The sequence below is a fragment of the Telmatherina bonti genome, assembly GCF_933228915.1.
Source record: "Telmatherina bonti genome assembly, chromosome: 12".
NCBI classification, from domain to species: domain Eukaryota; kingdom Metazoa; phylum Chordata; class Actinopteri; order Atheriniformes; family Telmatherinidae; genus Telmatherina; species Telmatherina bonti.
In genome coordinates, this window is record NC_136610.1 from 29518823 (window position 1) to 29540733 (window position 21911).

General features: G+C 41.5%; 1 protein-coding gene across 8 annotated transcripts in view; it reads right to left on the reverse strand.

Moving 5' to 3' along the window:
• Positions 1–4435: 4435 nt before the first annotated feature.
• The window catches only part of nlgn3a (neuroligin 3a), a gene marked incomplete at both ends in the record, with an annotated part of 106439 nt that continues 88963 nt past the window's right edge, over positions 4436–21911 (reverse strand). For all 8 annotated transcript variants that reach the window (XM_079249952.1, XM_079249951.1, XM_079249953.1 and 5 more), the window contains 2 exons: positions 4436–5291; positions 16370–17159. In XM_079249952.1, coding sequence (XP_079106078.1) covers positions 4436–5291; positions 16370–17159 — 1646 coding nt within the window. The remainder of the gene's footprint in view (positions 5292–16369; positions 17160–21911) is intronic.

Consider the following 21911-nt stretch of genomic DNA (forward strand, 5'->3'; position numbering starts at 1 on the left):
TACTCAGTGACATCTGCTCTGCTTTAACGGCATATGGGAAATTAAATGACAAAAACAAGTTGCCCTCCTATGACACTTCTCCTCTTTTAAAGTTCACTCTCAAGTCACATTTCTTAAATTTAGTTGTGTGCTGCAGTGAATGTTTGTGTTTGAGCCAGTGGACAGTGACCTCCTGCCACTGCAAGCAAGTTCAATTTGATTCATAACATGATCCATTCACCCCAACAGACCCTTTCTCCTTCCCCTCCTCCAAAGAAAAGAAAAGAAAACCAAATAAATTTTGACAAGGGGCACTTTATATTTATATTATGAATATATAGAACTTTCATCTGCAACTGTCTTCATGTGACAGTCTGCAGATACTAAAGTATGAATGATTAATAATAAGCAAAAGCTAGAATCACATATTGAATTGTATTGTGACAGAAAATGGATTTATAATTTATTCAAATGATTTAATCACATAACTTTACACATCCAGCAGGTATGACGTACCATAGGCATTCATTTGGAGTTATGCTTTTGACCACTTGTCAAATATTCACTTTCATAGTAAATGAGGTGGAATGCACTAATGTTAATTCCAAAGCAGGTTCACGTCATTTTGGCCCCATTTAGTTATAGTTCAATGGTGAGAACACCAAAAATGCAATCAAGGTGGCAGAACATATTCATACCATCCATCCAGTCTCTCCCCGCTGCTTCACGGCAAAAGGCAGGCCACACGTTGGGCAGGTCACAAGCGCATTACAGTCAGCAGACACCCATTTCAGCAAAGCTCAGTTAATACATAGTTTGTTGTCACAAATGTCAACTTTACCTTAACTTTAAGCATTTTGGGTAAGCCAAGCTTTAGTTACAGCTGAATCTTTAAAATGTTCTTAAGACTATTTTTATGTATGACCAAACATTTATTCAATCAGTGCAACGGTTGGAGATTTCTGCTTTGAAACTGCAGAACACTACCTACCGTCTCAGAAAAGGCGAGGCCATACTGTTTACGTGTTTTACTTTTAACAGAAGATCAAAGAAATTACTTGAGACTTTTCAGCTTATTTGCATGTGTAGTGAGGAAGTGATTAAATGAGAAGCAAGAGTAAGTTAAATGCTGCTAGCATCTACAGCTGCTACAGGAGTGACACAAACATACCAAACAACAGACGCTGCATGCAAGTATAATCAGAATGACAGTGCATTCATTTTGTTTTCCATTTCAACCAAATCAAAAATGCACGGCTTGGCATCTGGTTGAGGGGATTAGCAACTGTCAGCATTGCTGGTGCCTATATAGCTGATAGATGATAACTAGCATCTGTGCTTAGCCTAGCAGCTTTGAAGGGCTGGTCCAGCTGCATATGCTAGGGGTCTTACTTTTAAGTCTATTAGCCTAGATGCTAGAAGTTGAGGCTATAACCTGGTGGTGAGCTGGGGAGCTTATATTGTTGAAAGCAAAGGGAATGGAATACAACTGCTATTTTGATACTTGTATGCTATCATGTATAATTTAGCTTCATCCCTTTTGAAAATTGCTGTGGTTCAAAGAAATGCCCATGGCATAGCAAGAGTCTGAGTTTTTCATGACTAAAAGACACACTGTTCTGCGAAGCACAGTCTGAGATAAATAACCACTGGACTGGGATTTTAAATAGCATATTTGATTAAGAAAGACTCATTTTTATCTTGTGTTTCAGAGTATTTGAAAATAGACTTGTTTATTAAAATGTAATCAATGCAGTAATATTTTTCTCACTGAGATTTTGTAATGTTTTTATGCTTGTATGTGACAAGGTGGAAACCATTTTTTAATTGTGTCTGTGAAGGTCTTGATGAAGAAGCAATTTCCATATAAGGCAGGATTAACAAAACAAGATGAGTCATATAGATCTGTCTCCAAGCGGTTTTCCTCACATAACCCTTTCCCTCTTTCTGCTACTGGCAGGGACCATGATGAGCTGACCAGACTGTACTTCTCGCTCTGCTGCGTCTCCAATCATTAAACACCAGGGGAAGCTGTAATGGCATACTTCATAAAAATGTTTGGATGAAGTATCTAAAAACTGCAATGTTGATGTAGGATCACTGGCCATGTCACACCACTTCACTTTGCTGTAACGCAGGAGGCCATCTGTATTGCACCAAGATAGTTAATGAAAATTGTCATTTTTACTTGCAGAATCAATAACTCCAGTTTTCTCCCCAAGATTAACATATAATAGGATGGCGTGTGAGTGCATCAAGGCAGTCTTTTCACAATCTCCCATTGCAGCAGCACTACTTTGCATGAATTACAGTAAAATCTGGAGTTATGCACAAAGATAGGCCCCAAGCTGTTAGCCTGTTTTTCTCAAGGTTTCATCAAGAGACAAGGAAAGGAGGAGGAGATGGAACAGGAGAAAGACACAGCTTAAGCCTTTGGGGTGGGGTATTTCTTTAACTCATTCAAAGTGGAAACAAAAAGTCATAGAAGGGAAGAGAAAAACTTTGATCAAGGGAGAAAAAAAGTTTAGTGAAACTTTATGTTCTTAATTTTTTTTTTTTTTTTACAGTTTTAATTTGGCACATGGCACAATCAGCATGTATGCATCTGTTATACATAAATAAATATTAAATATTTTATACATAAATATACATATAGAGCTCTTACAAAGACATCTTCGGGTGTTCTTGGCTTGGTATGTTTTAAATGACGACAACAATACACAGAAATTATTTGTGTTGGTGCTTTTCAGTCTGAACACTGTTATAATTGTTTTGTCTATGGGAATGAACACTGTTATAATTGTTTTGTCTGTGGGAATGATATCTCCATAGAAGCCCTATACATATATGTATGTATGCCCATATTTATATATATATTCAAAGAAATACAAGTGTGCACTGATGCGGGTTTAGTCAGTGCAAACAGGCCACTGTCTGCTTTTGAAGAGAAACTCTTACAAAGTCAATGGAATCATGTCAGTTAGTTCAGTTGAATCTTTAGCTATTTTTTTTCTTACACATAAAATAATTGATTTATTCTGTAATCTTTAAGAAAAATTAGACATATATAACTTTTAAAATAACAAAAGTGCTATGTTGCAAGGACAGACATCCAGGGACGCAGCAGAAAACACTGTTGGTAAACTGAAACCAGCAACGTGAGAAAGTTATCATCCCCAAAATTACTTTAAAAAATAAAACCAAAACAAACAAAAAATTCTAAAAAAAAAAGAATAAAATGAAATAAAAGTAAAAAAAATTGGTGCACGAACACACACTCTCACAGACACATTTTCTCCCATACAAACACACACTCACACCCACTTCCTCACAGCTCTTGCATTTGCAAGTTTTGACAACGTGTCTCGTTTATCTCAGCATCTTGACCACACTTGCACGCAGCAGATGAGGAATCATTTTCACATGCACACAAACAGACTGGTGCTCGAAGCCGCATGTGTACGTGCACACTGGGTGGAGATAATATCAGAGAGCTTAAAACAGATAGATTGGCTGTAAAAGATGCACTTTTTTCTTTCTTTTTTTTTTTTTTTTTTTAACAAATCAATCACAGTAACATAGTATTTATCTCTGCCCTCTCATCTCTTGGCAAGAGCTGTCCCACACAAATCATATCTATACAAGCTAAAAAAAACAAAACAAAACAAAAATATAGATTTCACCATTTATGTGACTGTGTTGGTACACAACAGAAAGTTATGCAAAAAAAAGAAAAAATGCAAAAAAGTCACCAAAATGGTTTTAAAATCTCTACATCTGCTTATCCCCCAGATTCCCATCCTGGATTCAGTCTCTCGTCTTTTGAGTCTCATCTGCTTGTAACACACTCCACGCGGAATAGTCTTAGGGAGTAGAAATAATAACAAAAAGAACAAGCTCTGTAAGGCATTGAAACGTAAAACAAAACAAAGAAGCAATTAAAAACATTTCACGAATATTGACGAAGAGGCCATTGTTCTAGACGTGTCTCCCGCTGGAGGACGGAATGGGAAATAAAAAGCACTTCTCTTTGTTTTTGTTATGAATTCAAGAAAAAAGTGTTGATATCTCCTCAGTCTGCTTAAAAAGGCTTTTAAAATGATTATTTTAGAAAAAAGAAAAAAAAACAACAACAAATAAACAAACAAACAAAAAAATAAAGACTGCAGAAAGAGCCCATCCCTTTATCAGGAGATGGGAAGCAGTTTGATTTTGGCAGCTCTGCACAACTTGACATCCACAGAGAGCTTTCAGCAACTCTCCTCATAGTAAAAGTCTAGTTAAATCTCTGCACGTTTTAATCCAACTCTTGCCCTTCCCTCCCCCCTCCCCCTCAAATCCCTCCCCCTCCCTGTGATATTTATAAAACACAATCCTCTCCTCCATTCGTTTATCCTCACGCTCCTCCATTGCCTCCTCCCCCGCCTGCGCCGGCTGCCCCTTGGCCTCCTTAAAGCTATACGCGGGTGGTTGAGTGGGAGTGCGGCAGGCCGGTGGAGTTGAAGCCAGTTGTGAAGGTGTTGTAGGGGTGCAGGTTGGGCATGCCCACCAGAGAATTGGGGATCATGGTGATGGTGTTGGGGGTCATGAGGGGGATGTCGTCTGGAGAGCGCCTCAGAGTGAGAGTGTAGTCAGGAAGTGAGGCCAAGCGTAGTGCCCCTTCATTGCTGTTCCCCGCCTCACACTCATGGTGCGTCTGGTTCATCTGCAGCGACATGATCTCTTCCTCAGGCGCGTGGTGGCCAATGTCGTTGGAGGTGGTCTGGCGCTGCGGGCTGGGCTGCCCGTGGCCGGAGTCCTGCCGCCGCTTATCCTTGCGGTAGTAAAGGGCTGCAAATGCCAGGACGTTGAGAAACAGAAGTGAGGCTCCCACTGCGATGGTAACACTGAGCTCTGTAGAGTAATCCCGTGGGTTGTCCTCTACAAGAGGCCCTGTCTCCTCATCATCATTCCAAGAGCTTTTATCCTCACTGTTATAGGCCGGTGACATAGAGGGTCGTTTGGTGTTGAACGGCCAGTTTTTCCCATTGGGCCTCTTGGTGGACAAGGTGTTCTGCGTGGCCTCTGGGGGTGGCACTTTGGTGGTGGTGGAGGTGTAATGGAACATGTCATGGAGGTTGTAAAGGTGGGGCACCAGGTGTTTCCAGAAGGCCACTTTAGTGGCACGGTAGTGGTCACGCACACGTGGCTTCAGGCCGATGTGCAGATACAGCTGGTCTTGTGGGTTGTACTTGGACCAGGCTACCTCCTCAAAACGGTTGGCCTTGGTGTGGATGAACTTGGTGTCTTGAGGAACTGGTTTGTTGGGATCCCTACAGACAAGGAAGAGATGCACAGAGTAGAGTTAAATTAGATTCTGATGGATTCATGCTCCTACTTCATATGGGACTGGGAGGCACATGCAAAAAAAAAAAATAAATAACAGCATGAGTCAGCTTATATTTTGGAATGAAAGGGTTTCACCTTGTGGAGAATTATTGATCTCCACAACAGCATAAGCACAAGCCCACATCAACTAGCCAACAGCTGCAGCTAAAAACCAATCCAGGTGTTGTTTGCTCTACTATCAGCTCTCCCAGTTTGTCATATTCTGTTCATGTTCCTTCCTGTTCTCCCGCTTTCCTTTCAACCACCTCTTTATGAGCAGAATATGACTGCCTGTCTCATCCCTCATCTCTCCAGATGTTGATCTAATTTCAAGTTTGAGGCAGCCCACCCCACAAAAAACCAGGGCAGAGGCTTTTAAAGTAAACACATATGAATAAGTCAGCAGGCTTTAGGGCTCGCGTCAGGAGGCATCTTGTTGTTGATAATCCAACGCTGGTGGAGCCCCTCCACTAATTGCTCAGGGAAGGCAGCACAGTGTGCGCTGGCATCCAGAGCATTGATGGAAAGTGGACAATATTAATCTAAACTCTAGATTAGATAGTGCATGTGCACGAGTGTGTCTGTGTGCATGTGTGAATGTAAAGATGCAAGGGATGAACGAGATGTGTGTGTGTGTGTGTGTGTGTGTGTGTATTTGTTTGAGAGAGAGAGAGAGAGAGAGAGAGAGAGAGAGTGAAAATACAGGTTTTTTTTTTTTTTAGCTGCAGTACCTCTTTTAATCTACAGAGATCACTGTTCCACTTTTCACTTTTCTTTTGCCTCACACGCCAACCATTTCAATTACAGTGGAACTATTGATTTATTGAACAAATTAACATATAGCAATCTCCAACAATCACACAACTGTTTGTTGCCATACAGTGTCAGGAGTGGGAGCTCTGTGGCACCTGGTATTGTTGCTGGTGTGCACTAAATTACTTTCTGTGGAGAAACTTGAATCAAAGTGGAGAGGCCTGGAAAGCACAGTAACTGATGTTGAAATAATGAACAGTAAAATGTGCTGTTCCACCAAATGTCATGAAGTATCGTCTTGTGGATCTGAATTTAATGTAGGTGGCAAGCACAGTTCAAATTTAGTTTGGGATTTGGGGATGTGGTAACATTTATCCTTTTTTTTTCCCTTCTGTATTTGGCACAGACTGAAAAACTCTTAACATGGCTAAGAGAATTAAAAGCCATGGCAGAAGAATTCAACCTCCATCCTCTCGCCTGCTCGTTTCTCTGCTGTCAATTTTTATTTTTCAGGTCAGTGCATCTGGGAGAAGGAGAGAGGGAGAGAGGAAAGGAAATTGAGATGGCTTGAGCTGAATCCCTGGACCTGGGCTGGTGTCAGCAGAGCAGCCCGTAAATAACCTCTTTTATTAGGCCCGTAATGATCCCCAATGAATATTGACAGCCAGACTATGATGACTTTGTAGCTGAATATCAGTAATTAAGTTTCAAAGGAGCGGGTGGTGGAGGCAAGGTCATATTGATCTCCCCAAACGCAACATGCCAGCAAACAGGATGTCAATGAAGCAGCATGAGATGTGGTTGTCTGCAGCCTGCGTGCTTCATGAATTCTTGCAGCAGTGTCTTGCATGCCATCACACAGGCATGCAAGCGAATGTTCTTCCCACTCCATCTCCTTTGAACAAACGCATAATGGTAGTCGTGGAGGTCAGAGCTGTCTTAATTAATGGGAATTCTGCCTTTGTGCAACACTGCAAAGTGCTTTCTTTTCAAGAGGGTCAATTAAGCTGAATTCTGATGGCTAAAATATTAAAAAAAAAAAAAAGGTACTTGGGAAGTTCTTGCAAAACAATGAGCGTGCAGGGAATGAGGGAATACTGGTGCAGTGGAGTTAGAAATGCTCTTTGGTGGCTCCCTGGCTGGTTCAGTGCAAGTGAAGATGAATAATTTAGGGAACACAAAGAAATCAATGTGGCATCTTTAGTTAATTTGATTTGCCACATTAGAGAACAACTGGCTGCCTTATCTAATTACACACACATATGCTTGGGTAATTGTTGCAAAGTCAATAGTAAACAGTCAACTTTCCTTTGAACAGTTGCTCCCACTGCTGCTCAACTTTAGGTTGCTTTTTGAAGTCCAGCCTTGTGCTGTGGAGTCAGAAGGAGCAACCTGAACAAGACCTTTGTAGCTCGGCCTGGTGCGGGCTGCTAGGTTACCCTGCTCTATTTGTATGTGGGCACAGAGCACTGCTGTGTGATGCAATGTCAGATTCATTTTATGCTGGTTTCCTGAGTGCTGTGCTGCCTTTTACTGTATCTATGTTGTTTTCTGTGGGTGTCAGTCTGCTTGGACTTGTTCAGAAATAATTTAAATGACTTCATACCATCTATAATACACATCAACCAGTTAAAACATACCAACCATTAATACTGTTTAAATCCCATCTGTGGTGGCACTGACATGGGCTCTTTAGGTGTGTCCTGTGGTGTTTGACACTGAGTATTTGGCTCCGTTGAATTTTAAGGGTTGTGGGACCTTGTGGCATATTTTTCTTTGACTCTTTGTCAGGTTCCTGAACCTGTTATCAAGGAATTATTTTGCATTGGTTTGTGAAATGTGACACATGCCGATGTGACACCCATGCAGGAGTCAAGGTTCCTCAGCATTACAATTGTGTTGTAACAAATCTGTTACTGCTATTCACTTTCACTGCCAGCAGTTTTAATGATGCGCTGGTAACAACAGTTTTATAATGAACACTGCAAGAGTGAAGAGGATGGAGTATACATTATTGGTGCTGTCATTTTCTTTTCCTTAGTATTCATACAAGAACATAAATCTATGTGGTATATGTTATGTAATACAGTATTAAACACAAAGATCGCAGGCTTTTCATACAACCAAGGTCAAAGATACAGGTTTATGAATTAACAAGGGGAACTTCAGAAATGGAGACTTCACACTTTGTTGCAAATAACTAAATGAAACTTTCAGTATGTCTTAACCAAGCAGCAACCTCCGGCGGTTAAAAGTGAAGCCTATGCGTTAGTGCATAAAACTGCAGTTCCCCCTTCATCCACTAGGGGCTGGCTGCAAAACAGAGCAAATCCCCATAGACTCCCATGTTAAAAAGACCAACTTCATAGCAGAAATAAACATGTTTACAGCCTGGTTCAAAAATCCATTTTCAGTTTATAGGTCAGGTTTAGCTTCATGACAACTGTGGGGGGAGTGAATTTTTTTCTAACTTGCCCGTTTTAAAGAAATTTAATCTTGAAGCATATTTAGGGGCGTGTCCTTTTGATTGACAGGTACCCATCTCTGGCTTCAAGTAAGAAGAACATAGAACAACCGCGGTTTTTAGCCGGTTAACAACGTGACTTAGCTTTAGCCCGCTTACCTCCGTTAGCTGGTTAGCTCCCATTATCTCTGGGTTAGCTCGGTTAGCTTTTAGCTACAGAAAGCTCGGAGTTCGCTCGATGTCAATCATCCACCATGACGCTCACAGCTGCCCTCTCAACTCCACCTCTTTGCCCATATTTGTATTTTCCGGGCGAGACGACGCGCATGACGCTGCCAACATGGCGACGGTAGGAACCGCCCACCGAGCTTCAATTCAGCTCTTCAGAAACCTATGGGTGACGTCACAGAGGCTCCGTCCATCTCTTTATATAGAGTCTATTGTCTTTAACCAGTCTTAACCTTGTGCAACAAATGTGGCCTTTTACCTTCTGAATCTGAAGGTTGCAAACATTTTTAGAAGACAGGAGTATTTTTTTAAATTATCTAATAAATATTTCAGTCAATAACTTAAAATTAAAAAAAGGAGAAAAAAGGTAAATACAATGTTCCTTAATCTCAGCTCTGAGCTCTGTGTGTGAACAGAGCTAAGAAGTTTTTGGTGCTTTTTCAGTGGAAACTCATCACAGCTAAATATTCAGAGATTTAAATAGAACCATTTTTTATTCAACAGGCAGAAGAGGGAAATTTGATAATGAGTCTGCAGATCACACCGGGATAAAGATTTTAAGGGCTTTTTAAACACTTTATAAACATTGCCATAAACTGGCAAAAGCTTCTGGCAAGCTGAAATGAAAGTGTTTTACATGGGAGGTTTAAGCATATCCATGTCCTTAAGAGATGATAAGATGACTTAACTGCGCTTGAACCTTGCTAATATCATCTCACATCCAAAGACTATAATTGGAAGGTGAAAAAAAAAAATCTTGTAAGTGTCTTACTGTGTTTGCTGCATGTACTCAGCTCCACGGCTAACACCTTGTTGCGACTGTGCTATAAAGTTGCGTCTGTGGTTCTGTTGGGCTCTTGGAACTCCGCTGCAATAGATGATAGCCTGCCTACTTTCATACCTCCCACCTAATCTGGATGGCCGCTGAAGCTGTGGAAGCTGCGCACTCCCAGGCAGAGGAGAGGGATTATTACACCCATAAAAGCAGGCGTTTTAATAGCCTCTCAGATTTCCTCTGATGTGTTCATATGGCTGTGGTACTATAAACCATCGCCTTCATCGCCTCCTCTGACCCTCTCCTCTTCCAACATCGATGACCTGTTGACCTCTTCCTGACCTTGGTGTTTAAGTGCTGCTATGTGTTTGTGGTTATGACTGACATGGAGTTTGTGAATGTGTGCTTCACCCCATGCCTGTCTGTTGCACTTGTGTGTGTGTGTTTGCACTCTATTTCACACACACCCCGCCATATTGACCTCTTCAACCACGGAAGTGCTGCACATGAACCCAAGACCTGTCAGATTACACAAAGCTGTACATGCTGTGTGGCAAAGAAATGAGCCTCTGCAGGCTGATAGAAGAAAAGGCTCTCTGTCCTGTAATGTAAGATTTAAACAGCTCTTCTATAAGATGCTGTGCCACCTGGATGACAGACACGACTCTCAACTCTTGGCACTGCCTATGTACATGGCAGAATGGGGCCTGAACTCATTACTAATTCTAAGCCCTATCTGCAAGCACTGATGTAAACGGTAGATAAGGGGGGTAAGAATGAATATCATTTTCTTTCTTTTTTTCGTTTCCCATGTACCTCCTTCCCCTTTTCATCCTGATGTAATTTGAAGCGCTTGAATGATCATAGACCTAGCCATCACCAAATCTGAAAAGACACGTTTAGGTGCCCTAAGGCAAAAGACGAGAATCTATTTTCACTGCACTCAAGGTCTGTGAATTCTGAGCTGAGTATAGCTGCTTAATATAAAACAAAGGACATGCATTAATTCAGCAGCGGCACCGATTCTGCTAAGCTGGAAAAATATGCAAAGTTAAATTGTTTATTTATTTTTTTTGTTATTGTTGCTTCTCTTGTGTGACAAATTCATCCCCTCCAGTTGTTTATCTACTTACCAGGTAACACAAAGTAAGAAGCTAATTCTGATCTGCGCTCCAACATGGCACTACCTTACACTTTTTTACAACAATCGGCATCCATTTGAAAGAACTACACTAATCCTGATTGTAGGCTTTGTCTTAAAGCAGGGTGCACGGGCAATTTTAGCACTGAGCAGGCAAATCATAGCCTGTTCTCCTTTACCCTTCTTGTGGTTACACTCTGGGACACAAGGCTGAGTGATGCGTGGTTCATTTTTAATGGCAGCCTTTGGTTCAGCAGGCTAAGTGATGCAAGGCGAGGTGCTGTGACTTTGGGGTGTGTTAGACTGTTAGAGGACACAATCTTGGACCACTCCTTATTATGGATTCTATTGATTTGTTTGATTGGATGAGTGGCAGCAAACAGGACACCTCCCCTTCATGCATTTGCTCCCTATTTCAACCCTTTTTATTGCGTCCAAATATCTAAATGACACATGTAAATAACAATAACTACACCTTTTCTTTTTACTTTACCTTAAATATTCAGTTTAAATCTTACAACTATCTTACTTCCTCCTCTTCTCTTCCACTGCCACCTATCTCTCATTAGATTCAGAGCACAGCATGGACACCGATCAATGGCATGCCAGCCCCTTAACAAGCCACACCACTTTCTTACCTTCTCTAATGCAAATCAGGATATTGGATACAAATCTCCTATCAAGTGAGTGCCTATTTAATGGAGTAGGTGGCTGCTGGGGGCTGTGCCATTCCACAGTGTGAAGCGTTCACATATACTGTTGGTACAGGTTGAGTTGCCTAATGAACGCCTAAAGAGACTGCAGGATAATCCGGAGAAAGGACAGAGAGGGAGGTCAGTAATGAGTGATGCAACTACTAGAGCAAATAAAAAAAAAAAAAAAATCCCAGAAACGACTGAGGCTGTGCGTGAATGAGGTCAGACGGGAGAAACAGCCGATGCATAAGTGTTGTTAATCCTTTGGAGAAAGGATGTTAGAGTGAGAAGTGGGAGGAAAACAAAAGGAAACTCAACTAGCAGTGTTGTAAATCATAGTGTAGGCAGTTAAATTGCTCTATGGACACAATGCCGTTACTTTTGTTAGTTCGGCAGCCATTGTTGCTAAACCAATCAATGCTGCATATTTAAGCTCATGTTGTCACTGTAATGCATCAGTATTTTTCTTGTGCTGGATAATGAGGGACGGAAGAATGGAGGAGCAGTGAGAGATACCAAGACAGGGGGAAAATAATTTTCAAAACATGACTGCACACTGCTCTTAACTATCTTGCATGGCCTTGCACAGTATGTGGCACAGCTCACATGGACAGCAGGGGAAATGAGCACCAGCAGGCCATACATAAAAATAAAAAGAAGTCTCAGATGGACAACAACATTTATAGCACTAATGATGCATAATGATTGATGTGCTGTGTGTTTTTTTTAAAAATATAATTCTGTCCTTTTTGAGGCATGTAGCTAATGTTTTTGTGTATAGCTACATTAGTGTACTTGCATTTTTATCATGGAAAGACATAAAAGTTGGAGCCGACAGACTTGTGGCAAAACTTTTAGCGATACAGTTGTAGCACTGTAATGCCTTTCAATAGTGAAACAAATATTATAGTCAGAAAAATATCTCACAGCTGCGTAAATCCATCTAAAACATCTACAACTCTAAGCAAAGAATGCCCTCATATGTGTACAGTATAAGAAGATTGGGCTGTGTGCGCTCTCTGTATGCATTTATGCTTCAGTTTCACTGGGGGAAAAAAAGGCAAGGAGAAGGGATTTACCCAGTAAAAATTACACATGAGAGCCAGGAACAGGAAGAGCTTTGGGGGGATGCTGCTATGATACACACTGTTGACATGCAGCCCAAGTGTCTCAACATCGTGTCGCACATGTTTCTACAGCCGATTTAGAGACGGGGCAGGAAGTGCAATCTGGGTCAGTTCATTATGAATATCTGGAAGGGGAGCAAGAGCTGCTTTACAGATACAGGCAAGATGGCTTTTGGACAGGCCAAGAAGGCAAAGGGAATTCAGCTGGGTCTTAATTAAAAGTATGTCCTCAAGAGCCAGATTGGGTTGGGTGTAGAGTTGGAAGAGAGATCTACATCCCCTCGTATGGTCTAATTGACGGGAATAAACTTTAAAGTGTGTGGGAACTATCTCACTACCCCCTCAAAAGAGCTGGTGGTACATCCCTTTTCATGGCATGGGGTAAATTACCCAGTAGAGCAGGAAAAGTGTTTTTTTTCATTATGCTGGCACCTAATCCCTACCTCTTTACCATCTGAGAGCCTAATTGTGGTGAGCCTGTAATCCGTTTGTCTGGAGTCACGCTAAGGCAACGCACCATATGAAAGATGCTCTCTATAACAGCAAGCACAGATCTGGAATCATTTTATTTTCCTGCTGTTCTGCTTTTCTAATCTTAATCACAGACATGAAAATCCACAAAACTGACACAAGATTAGTAGTAAAAAGCAATGTGGCATTTTTTCTTTTGCATCGTGCTAGGGCGAAGGCCAAGTTAAGGTAATGGTAGACTCACTGCCCATGGTTTTATGCTCAATCTGAGAGATTGTAGGAACGACAGCTGTCATCAAAATGAATTCAGCTGATCCAAGCTCAGAATGATTTGGTAAATGAGAAACATTCATTATTTTCTTAGAGCTTATAATTTTTTAAAATGAAAATTAATCTCAATGTTTATTCTTGCAACTCCAAATAACATATTTTAAAGAGCGGAGAATTAAGCCTGTGCCTACAATGTTGTGTTGACAAAAGATGGCTGCCAGGCGAGGTGGCTGTTTAATCTCAGTATCACTGATGGACCTCAGTGCTTCCTAGAAGAGCAAAAACAGCCTATATCAGTCCATCTACACAAGTCTGCCATTAGCGGTTCAAGGTTCTTGCAACCAGAGGACTGGATGGAAATGCCATCTGATTGGACAGCAGATGATATAGAGACAGATAAAAACAGAACAAGATTTCAGTCAGCATCCCATTCAGGATGAGATCAATACCTCTCTGGTAACAGGGATCGTCAAATTAAATTTAAGTTGTTAGAAATGATTACTAGTAGTCACACAAAATGGCCTGCCTCCGTGATGGGTGGGGGTGAAATTGAGCATGGTGGGGAGCGAGTCACCCGGGGCACGAGTGATCGACTGGTCCCTGGCTGAAGGAATCGATACTGAGGGCAAGAGTTTGATATGCCTCCCAGATAAGTCTTTGTGTCTTTTGGGCTCCAGTATAATAGAGCATAGATAGAATTTCCAGCCCAAAACACACACACACACACACACACACACACGCACACACACACACACACACACACACACACACACACACACACACACACACACACACACACACAGACAGACAGATACTGTACAGACCTAAATTTACAGAAAGGCAGCCACCTGGCACACATACTAAACTCAAACATTTATCCAAACACAAAAAAGAACACTACACAGTCAGCAGGGACATTCAATCTTCCTCAGATTCAATATGTCTCAGGTCTTCAGGCAGAACCCAGTAGGTCCAGGGAAAAATGCACCAATGCCAAAAAAAAAAAAAAAAGCCTGAAAAATGCCTCTTCTGCCCCAAACTATCCATTTTAGAGCTTTGCCTGTTTCCTGCTGCACAGGAGTGTTTCACAGGACTGAGCTGCAATTCTCTCTGCAACTTTCTATTTCTTAGCAAGTTTGCTGTTGTGTGATCACTGGTTTTACTAATCTTCTAGTGCAACTGAAAAAAAAGAAAAATATATTTTAAAAAATCAAGCCATTTGATGAACACATCCTAGATCTTCTTAGATCTTATATCTAAAATATTTGGTGTTTTCTGGATTTTGCTGTTAAATGAATTTCCTTGTCACGGAGCCTTTGATAACAAATTTTTACGGTTGCAAAATTGTGTTGTACCAACATATATAACAAACATATATTGGACAACTTTAAGTACTTTAAATGTTGAGACAACTGTTGCAGAGTAAAGATAAAATGAAGATTTTCCAATGTGTATAACCATCACTGCAGGCAGAGCCCAGAATTTCTCACTTAGCAGTCAAGCTAACAGTCTATTGGATAAAACAACTTAATTATTGACTCCAGAAAGTGACACCTCCAACATGAGCTTCCTCTTGTGTGTATTTACTTCTCTCAACAAATGCGAAGATGATAGTGTGTTATGTTTCATGCATACAAAATCTCAAACTGGCTTTTCCCTTGATGAAAAAAAAAAAGATACAGTATCGCTGTTGCACAGGTATTATTTTGACTATTGATAAATGTCATTTGACAAATAAAATGTGAGATAATATATTCAGCATTGATGCTATTTTTATTCATTTGGTTGTAATTTAAATAAAGATACTCAGTCTGTAATACCAAACCCACACGCACACACACACAGAGAGAGAGAGAGAGAGAGAGAGAGAGAGAGGAATCACCTCTGCTGGTGACCTATAAACTCCTGTGATACTGAATTAGAATTAAATAATGAGAAGGTGCTTATAGTTGCAGTTGACAGCGTTAGATAATTTTTATGACAAAAATATGAAAAGACAACTTTTAAAGAGAAAAAAGGAGTCTTTTAATTTATGCTCCTTCTTCCTGGGCTTTATCATTACTGTCAATGTCTGTATAATAGGTGTGTTTATAAAATCACTCTAAAAAAGAAATCGGTGATTCTAATCAGACCTGATCACACAATTAATCCATTTTAAAATGTCAAAATATTCAGTCGATTTTTCACTACTTGGATGTGACACTGGGATTTGATGAGCACCCACATCCATTTGAGCTGGATAATACAGAATAAGAGCTACTATAAATTATAGAGAGAACAAGAAGAGAGCAGGGCAACTGTCAAAGGTGAATGAACTTTGTTTGGTGAATAAAATGACCACTCAGACTTCAGTGAGTCTGTCTCCTCTTAAAGCAGCATTTTTCATTTTTAAAAAAAGAGGTTCTTTTTGTGTTGAATTCTCTTTTCCTGTTTGACTGGCAGCCATCTCGGTCATACAAACATGGGTATTTACAACTTTTTGTGCACAGCTCTCAAAATCATTAGCATGTCCTAAAGGTCCCAAAGGAAGTCTGAAAGCTTTGCAAAAAAAATGTGACTTGACATTGTGTTGCCAGTCTTTGGAAAAGTGCAAAATTAACCACTGTTTGATTTTAGAAAGCCATGCTTTACACCATGTACTCCATCTCTGTAACATTATTTCCCTCTTCCTATGGCAGCTACCTGTCACTCATGTATAGACCTTTGTTGTTTGGAAATGTGTTTGCTCCCATGAGATTTCAGATTGCAATACTTCCTTTAGAGAGACTTCAGTAGAGACCCTTCCATAATGTTGTCAGACACTTATAGTAACAATGTCAGCTTGTCACTTCTGGGTACAAGGCCTTTGCTGAGGAACATTCCTATTATATTGCAGCTGTTTCTAATTTATTATCGCTTAAATTGCAGATTTTTGTGCCATTTTCATCTAAACTGGTAAATCAACCAAAACTTAAATTAAAATATTGCTTTGCAAGAAAAAATATCAACAGCACATTGATTATTTCGGTACATACTAGGTACTTACACATTTCAAGAAAATGCATAAATGTCAAATCATGGAAGCCATCGCTCATTAAGAATCCTGATACGAGTACTCACCCAGTCTTTGCAAAGTTGGTCCAGTAGGTCATGACCACAGCACTGAGCATTACATCGTTCTTGGAGAAGTTGCAGGGGAAAAGGTCGGTAGGACCAATCATAGGAATTCCAAAGACATAGGGCACCTCATCACCATGGGCGGCGTCTGACCATGCGGGCTTCATCATGCTCTGGCAGTGGTGATAAAAGGCGTAAAAGTAGGTTGGCGAGCCATAGCGAGCGTGGAGGTCAGCCGTCACCACTGATGGCTCCACCCACTGATGGTCGGTAAAGAGAGCCACCAGTGTCTTTCGCCTGGTTTCTGGATTGTCCCTGTCTGCCCAGTCTGTGTACATAAACTTAATAGTCTCCCTCAGTGTGTCCTTTCCTTCCGGGTACCCGTACAGACTGTCCACGAAATCAGACACTGAGAAATCAAAGTCGTTTCCAGACACGCCGTCCTCCGAATCCACCACGTTCTCCACAAACCGCAGCCCCTCGCCCTGGTTGACCCCCAGCATGATATCATAGTTCAGGAACTCGCCCTGCTCCATTAGAATCTCGGGGTCATCTGGAATAACATCACCATCAATTACAGGTCCAAAGGCCACATGGTACCTCGCAGGCTGAATGTCCTGCTCCACCAGCTCCCTGGAGTTCTTCTTCCTCAGACAGTCCACCATGTCTGATGTGTCCAGGACATTACAGCCCACTTTCTCCGCCAGAAGACGTGTATATTTGACAGGCTGGTAGTTCACGGCCCAGCTGGAGAGGGCGGACCCACTCTGAATGATAGCTCTGTGAAACAGACCTGCACAAGGACACAGAAAGAAGAGATACGATGATGTTTAATGTGTCGCTATTAGGGACGATAATTCAGTTATGCACTATATTACATGATAGTTGTTAATTTTGTTGCTGCCATGATCAAAAGTGGGCTGTCAGCTACACAGAAGATAAGAATAACAAAGGCCAGACAGAACAAGTCCTTCTTGCCACACAGAACAATAATGGAATCATTCCTGTGAAAATGAAAGTGCAGATGGCCTGGTCTCCCAGACAGCTCCCTGACAGAGGGAGGATTCGGGACTGCTTTTTCATCCTCTCCTCCTCCATCCTCGGTTATATGCTTGGCTGGAAATAATATTGTATATTTTAGGAGCAGATGCTGCCACTTTGGGTCAATACGCTTTGTTACAAACAGAGCGATGCATCAAAACTGAGAAACCAATCTATACCATAAAATATATTAAGTCTTCCTCTTGTATGAAATGCACCGCAGTTTGATTTAAGCCTTCCTTCACGGTAATAATACACTTTTCAAGGTGGCTTAGATTGGATGAACCTCAAACATTGCAATTATAGACACAGTGCCCCGGCATCCGTTATGCCTTACATAAGTTAAAAGTCATTTTTCACCTGAAAGATCACAAAATTCTACAGGAGTTTGTAGGTGGATTGCTATAAATAATATTAGACTCCTACTTCTTACATTTAGAGAAGGAGCTGCGATGCATATTTTCATCTAGCAACATGATACAGCATGGTGGATTACAATGAAAGGCCAAACTGAACAAAAGACCATGGTCTGCTGCTGGAGGATGACAAAAAAATAGATATGCGTCTATCTTATCAAATCTTAGAATCCGCAGAACATGCATTTTGTAATACTACGTAGTGATTTGCTGTTTGTGCGTGAGTAGACTTTAAAGGGGGTGGGGCTCAAAAACCATGACATACAAATCTACAGCATAATGGGGTGCACTGGTGAATAAAATTACATTTTAGTTGCAGTGCAGTATTAAAAGAAATCCAAAATGAATTTTCACGAGGTCTAGATCCAAAATAACACATATGATTTCCCTAGAAATAATTAAACTGTGTACCCTTTGAAAAATTCTCCTTACAGACAAGAAAGCAAAAGGGGCATGACATCCTTTCTGTCTTGGGTAGCCCTCCTCACATCGCTGCCAGCGCCTGCCTATCCCTGCCTCCACTTATCTGTCTTTCTGATATGCTTTTTCAAATACTATTTTACTGATCTCAGTAAAAAAAAAAAAAAAAAAAAAAATCAGAAGCAGAGCTTTGACCGTTTGACCATGCTGCTTTATTACTTGTGGCACTATTACAGCCAGAGCAAAGAATACCACTGAACTCATGATACTCAAACCCCTAGCAGATGAAAATGCTCTAAAAGTGCCACTCATGAAGAAAGAAATCTCATGAAATGAGCCAAAATTGCAATGACAGAGCTGACATACAAACACACAAGCATGGAGACTGAGTTGGTGATATTTCTGCGCCAGTGTGGGTGGCTGTGTTGAGATCTTTGCATTTACGAGGTAAACAGCTGACTTACGTGCCAAATATATCACTTTGGTAATCTTAATCAGAGGCAGCAGGGGGCTTATTTCTTCTTGGCAGAGACAAAGTATTTATTTACAGAGCTATTTACATTTATTTGTTCATAAGTAGGAAGTAGAATTAATTAGTTTGGGTGAGAAAACCGATATTTTTGTGGTGAAGCATTTTTTTTTTTTTTATGATCTTGAAAAAAAAAGCTGTTTGGATGTGAAAAGTGCTTTGGATGGATTTTTCTTTTGCACATTTTGATTTATCCTCAGGGCATGATATAATTTCATTTCTGCACCATGTACTTTTTACTTCATGGATGAGACCCTCAGCCTTTTTCAGTGACCCTGCCTCTGCATTGCCCTTTGAGCTGTCCTGTGGATGCGCATCTCTGCAGGATGGCGGCCTGGGCCATGTCCCAGGGAGCGGAAGCAGATGTCGAGAGTTTCACCCACTTGAAAGCATTAAAGAGGCAGAAGCAAGATGAAAGATGGCCGCTCGGAGGCAGAGAGGGGAGGGTTGGGGCTTAATCCTGCCATCCCTCCCCTCTTTTCCTCTTCTCTCCTCCCCCTCTCCTCCCAATGCTCTTTAGTGGTATTGCCTCTCTTCACGTCCCAACTCAGATTTCAGTGTGCAAACAGAGGCAGCGATGGCGCAGGAAGCCTGTCCTGAATCCAAATGCCTGCCAGCGATGTCACAGCCACTTTCGGAACGTCTTTGATCCAAAGTTGCTGCAGGAAAACGGCTTCCAGCAGAGGAGTTTCTGTGATTGCCGAGTCGATTTGACAGACATATGCACGTCAAATCTGTTTTTCATAATTGCGGAGAGTTGCTTGAATGTAATAAGGCCTGGTCTTATGTCTACTTGCATCCAAAAAACAGATGGCCAGCTGAGGAGGGGGCTGCTGCCAGGTTGACACTGCTGGATTTATCTCCGCTTTGGTTGATGAAAGAGCAGAAGAGTGACTGAGGTTTTACTATTGTTTGTCGAGAAACATATAAATCCAGCACACATGAGCTGTCAGCAGACCAATAAATATGTATTAGTGCTGCATGTGATGAGTCCCACTGTGATAGGAAGCTCACTAGGGAAGGTCAGAGAGAGAGGAGAGAGGAGCACGGGCTGGATCACCCACTGAGGGAATCCACTAATTATCCACACTGGGAGGTGTATATGTCTGTGTGTGCAAGTGTGTGCACACATATCCTAGCTGACTTTGATTGATAAGTCACAGAGATGATGAATAGACCAACAGACGACAGGCATCACCATGATGGGGGTTAACTATTTGTGACACTTCTTAGTTTACCTCTGACATCTATGTAGAGAATGATTCTTCACTCAATATCCAGATAAATTAAAGAGAGAGGGCTGGACTCAAAACCATCAACATGTGTGTGCGACATTCATATCTGGCATATGTAATTCGGTAACAGCAACGGATAGCCCTATCGTTATCTGCCTATGTTTGACATGTGAGAACCCGACACCCAAACTGTGAGCAGATCCATCAAACCGCAGCATTGCAGGCAGATTGAGGTCACACTGAATTATGACTAGAGCTCCAAGGTAATCACTCATTGGGCCCCTGCTTAAATGCTGCTGCTTCATCCTGCAGCCGCCTCTGTGCTGCGGTTTGCTGACCTCGACCGCGCTGCCCCCTCGCTAGACACCGACTAAATGGGCATGCGGTTGAGGTGCTGGATTGGCGGTTTGGCTTGTGGAAATAATTCACGGCTTATAAAAAAAAAAAAGAAAAAAAGAAAAAACATCTTGACCTTGGGGGTGGGACGATGGTTAAAGAGTCAAATACACACTTTTACACACCCGGAGGGTAATACAATGTTTAGGCCTTGTTTTGACAACAGCAGTATGGATTAACTGCTGATGCTAATGAGCCAGCAATGTAGCATTGCTTGTGTGAATGTTCAACTTTCGCTAATAGACAAGGATGCTCTGTTGGCAATGATGGAAGTTAGCAATAGTAATGATTGTCCTTTATAATGTGGAACAGCTGGTGAAATGCACTGAAGCATCAGGGGTGGCTTTTATCAGTCCAGCTCTGCTGTATATGTGACTGTAAAATGCAAACCACTGCAGAGATACACAAACATCAAAGCAACGTCCATTGGATCACCTTGAAAGTTTGGACTGGCCAAGTTTCATTTTATGAGTGATTCATTTTCCCAACGATATTCCATATGACTTTAACAGCTAACAGGGGAAAAATATGTAAAGCAGCAGAATCTTCTCAAAATTCTTCTCATGCACATAAAAGCCATCACAAGAGAGAAATAACGTGGCCACAGGGACGTGTATTTTTCTTTTTTTTTTTTTTTGTCTCGCCCACAACTACTCCATCTTTTTTCCCTCGCCTTCAATCTCTTCCTCTGCTCTGTTTTTCTCACTCTCTATCGAATTCTCCCCGTCTCCTTCTCCGAGGGGCCACGCTGAGTCCCTCCCTGCTGATTATTAGACATAAGCCTGCGTTCAGCGGAGCTTGAATCCTCTGAGCCATCTTACCTCCACCATCTCTCCACTGTAAGCAAATCTCCACAGACCCGTGGACTATGCACGAGCCCCCTCAGTTGCAAACATTTCTCTCTGTCTACTGGCAAACCAGGCTAGCGCTCAGTTGGACACACTCAATAAGCGTTGCACTGCTTCTCTTGCTGTATTTCACCCAAGCTCATATTTTTCCTTCTCTTCCAGGGCCGTATTCTTCTTAACGCTCATCTCCTTCCAGGAATGCACAGTGTTATAGTTCTTCTCAATTAGGGGGATATATGAAGAGCTTTAATCCCATGTGAAAAATTCAAAGCCAGCTGGGATACGAATACTTATGAAATTTGCCTAATTGTACATCCTTGGCCACTTGCAGTCTTGTAACACAGGGTTACAGCTGCTGTCTCCATGGCTACAGCCTACAGGCTGCATCCACTTAAACACAAGTGCCTCTGGTCTGATCATGCATTAGTCCACGGGTAATTTCACATTGGTCTGGCAGCCCCGAAACAACACCTACATTGTTTTTCTGTTCCATTAAAATTTCCACCTAACACAGCGCTTGTCAACTTCAAAGTGATACTGATGGAATCAGGAAAGGGACAAGCTGCAGACTTCTGAGGGAGTGTCACTGAACATGCTACAGTCCCTGGATTCCTTCAAGCTGAAGGGAGTTAGTGTACCTTCAAACACATAAACATCCAA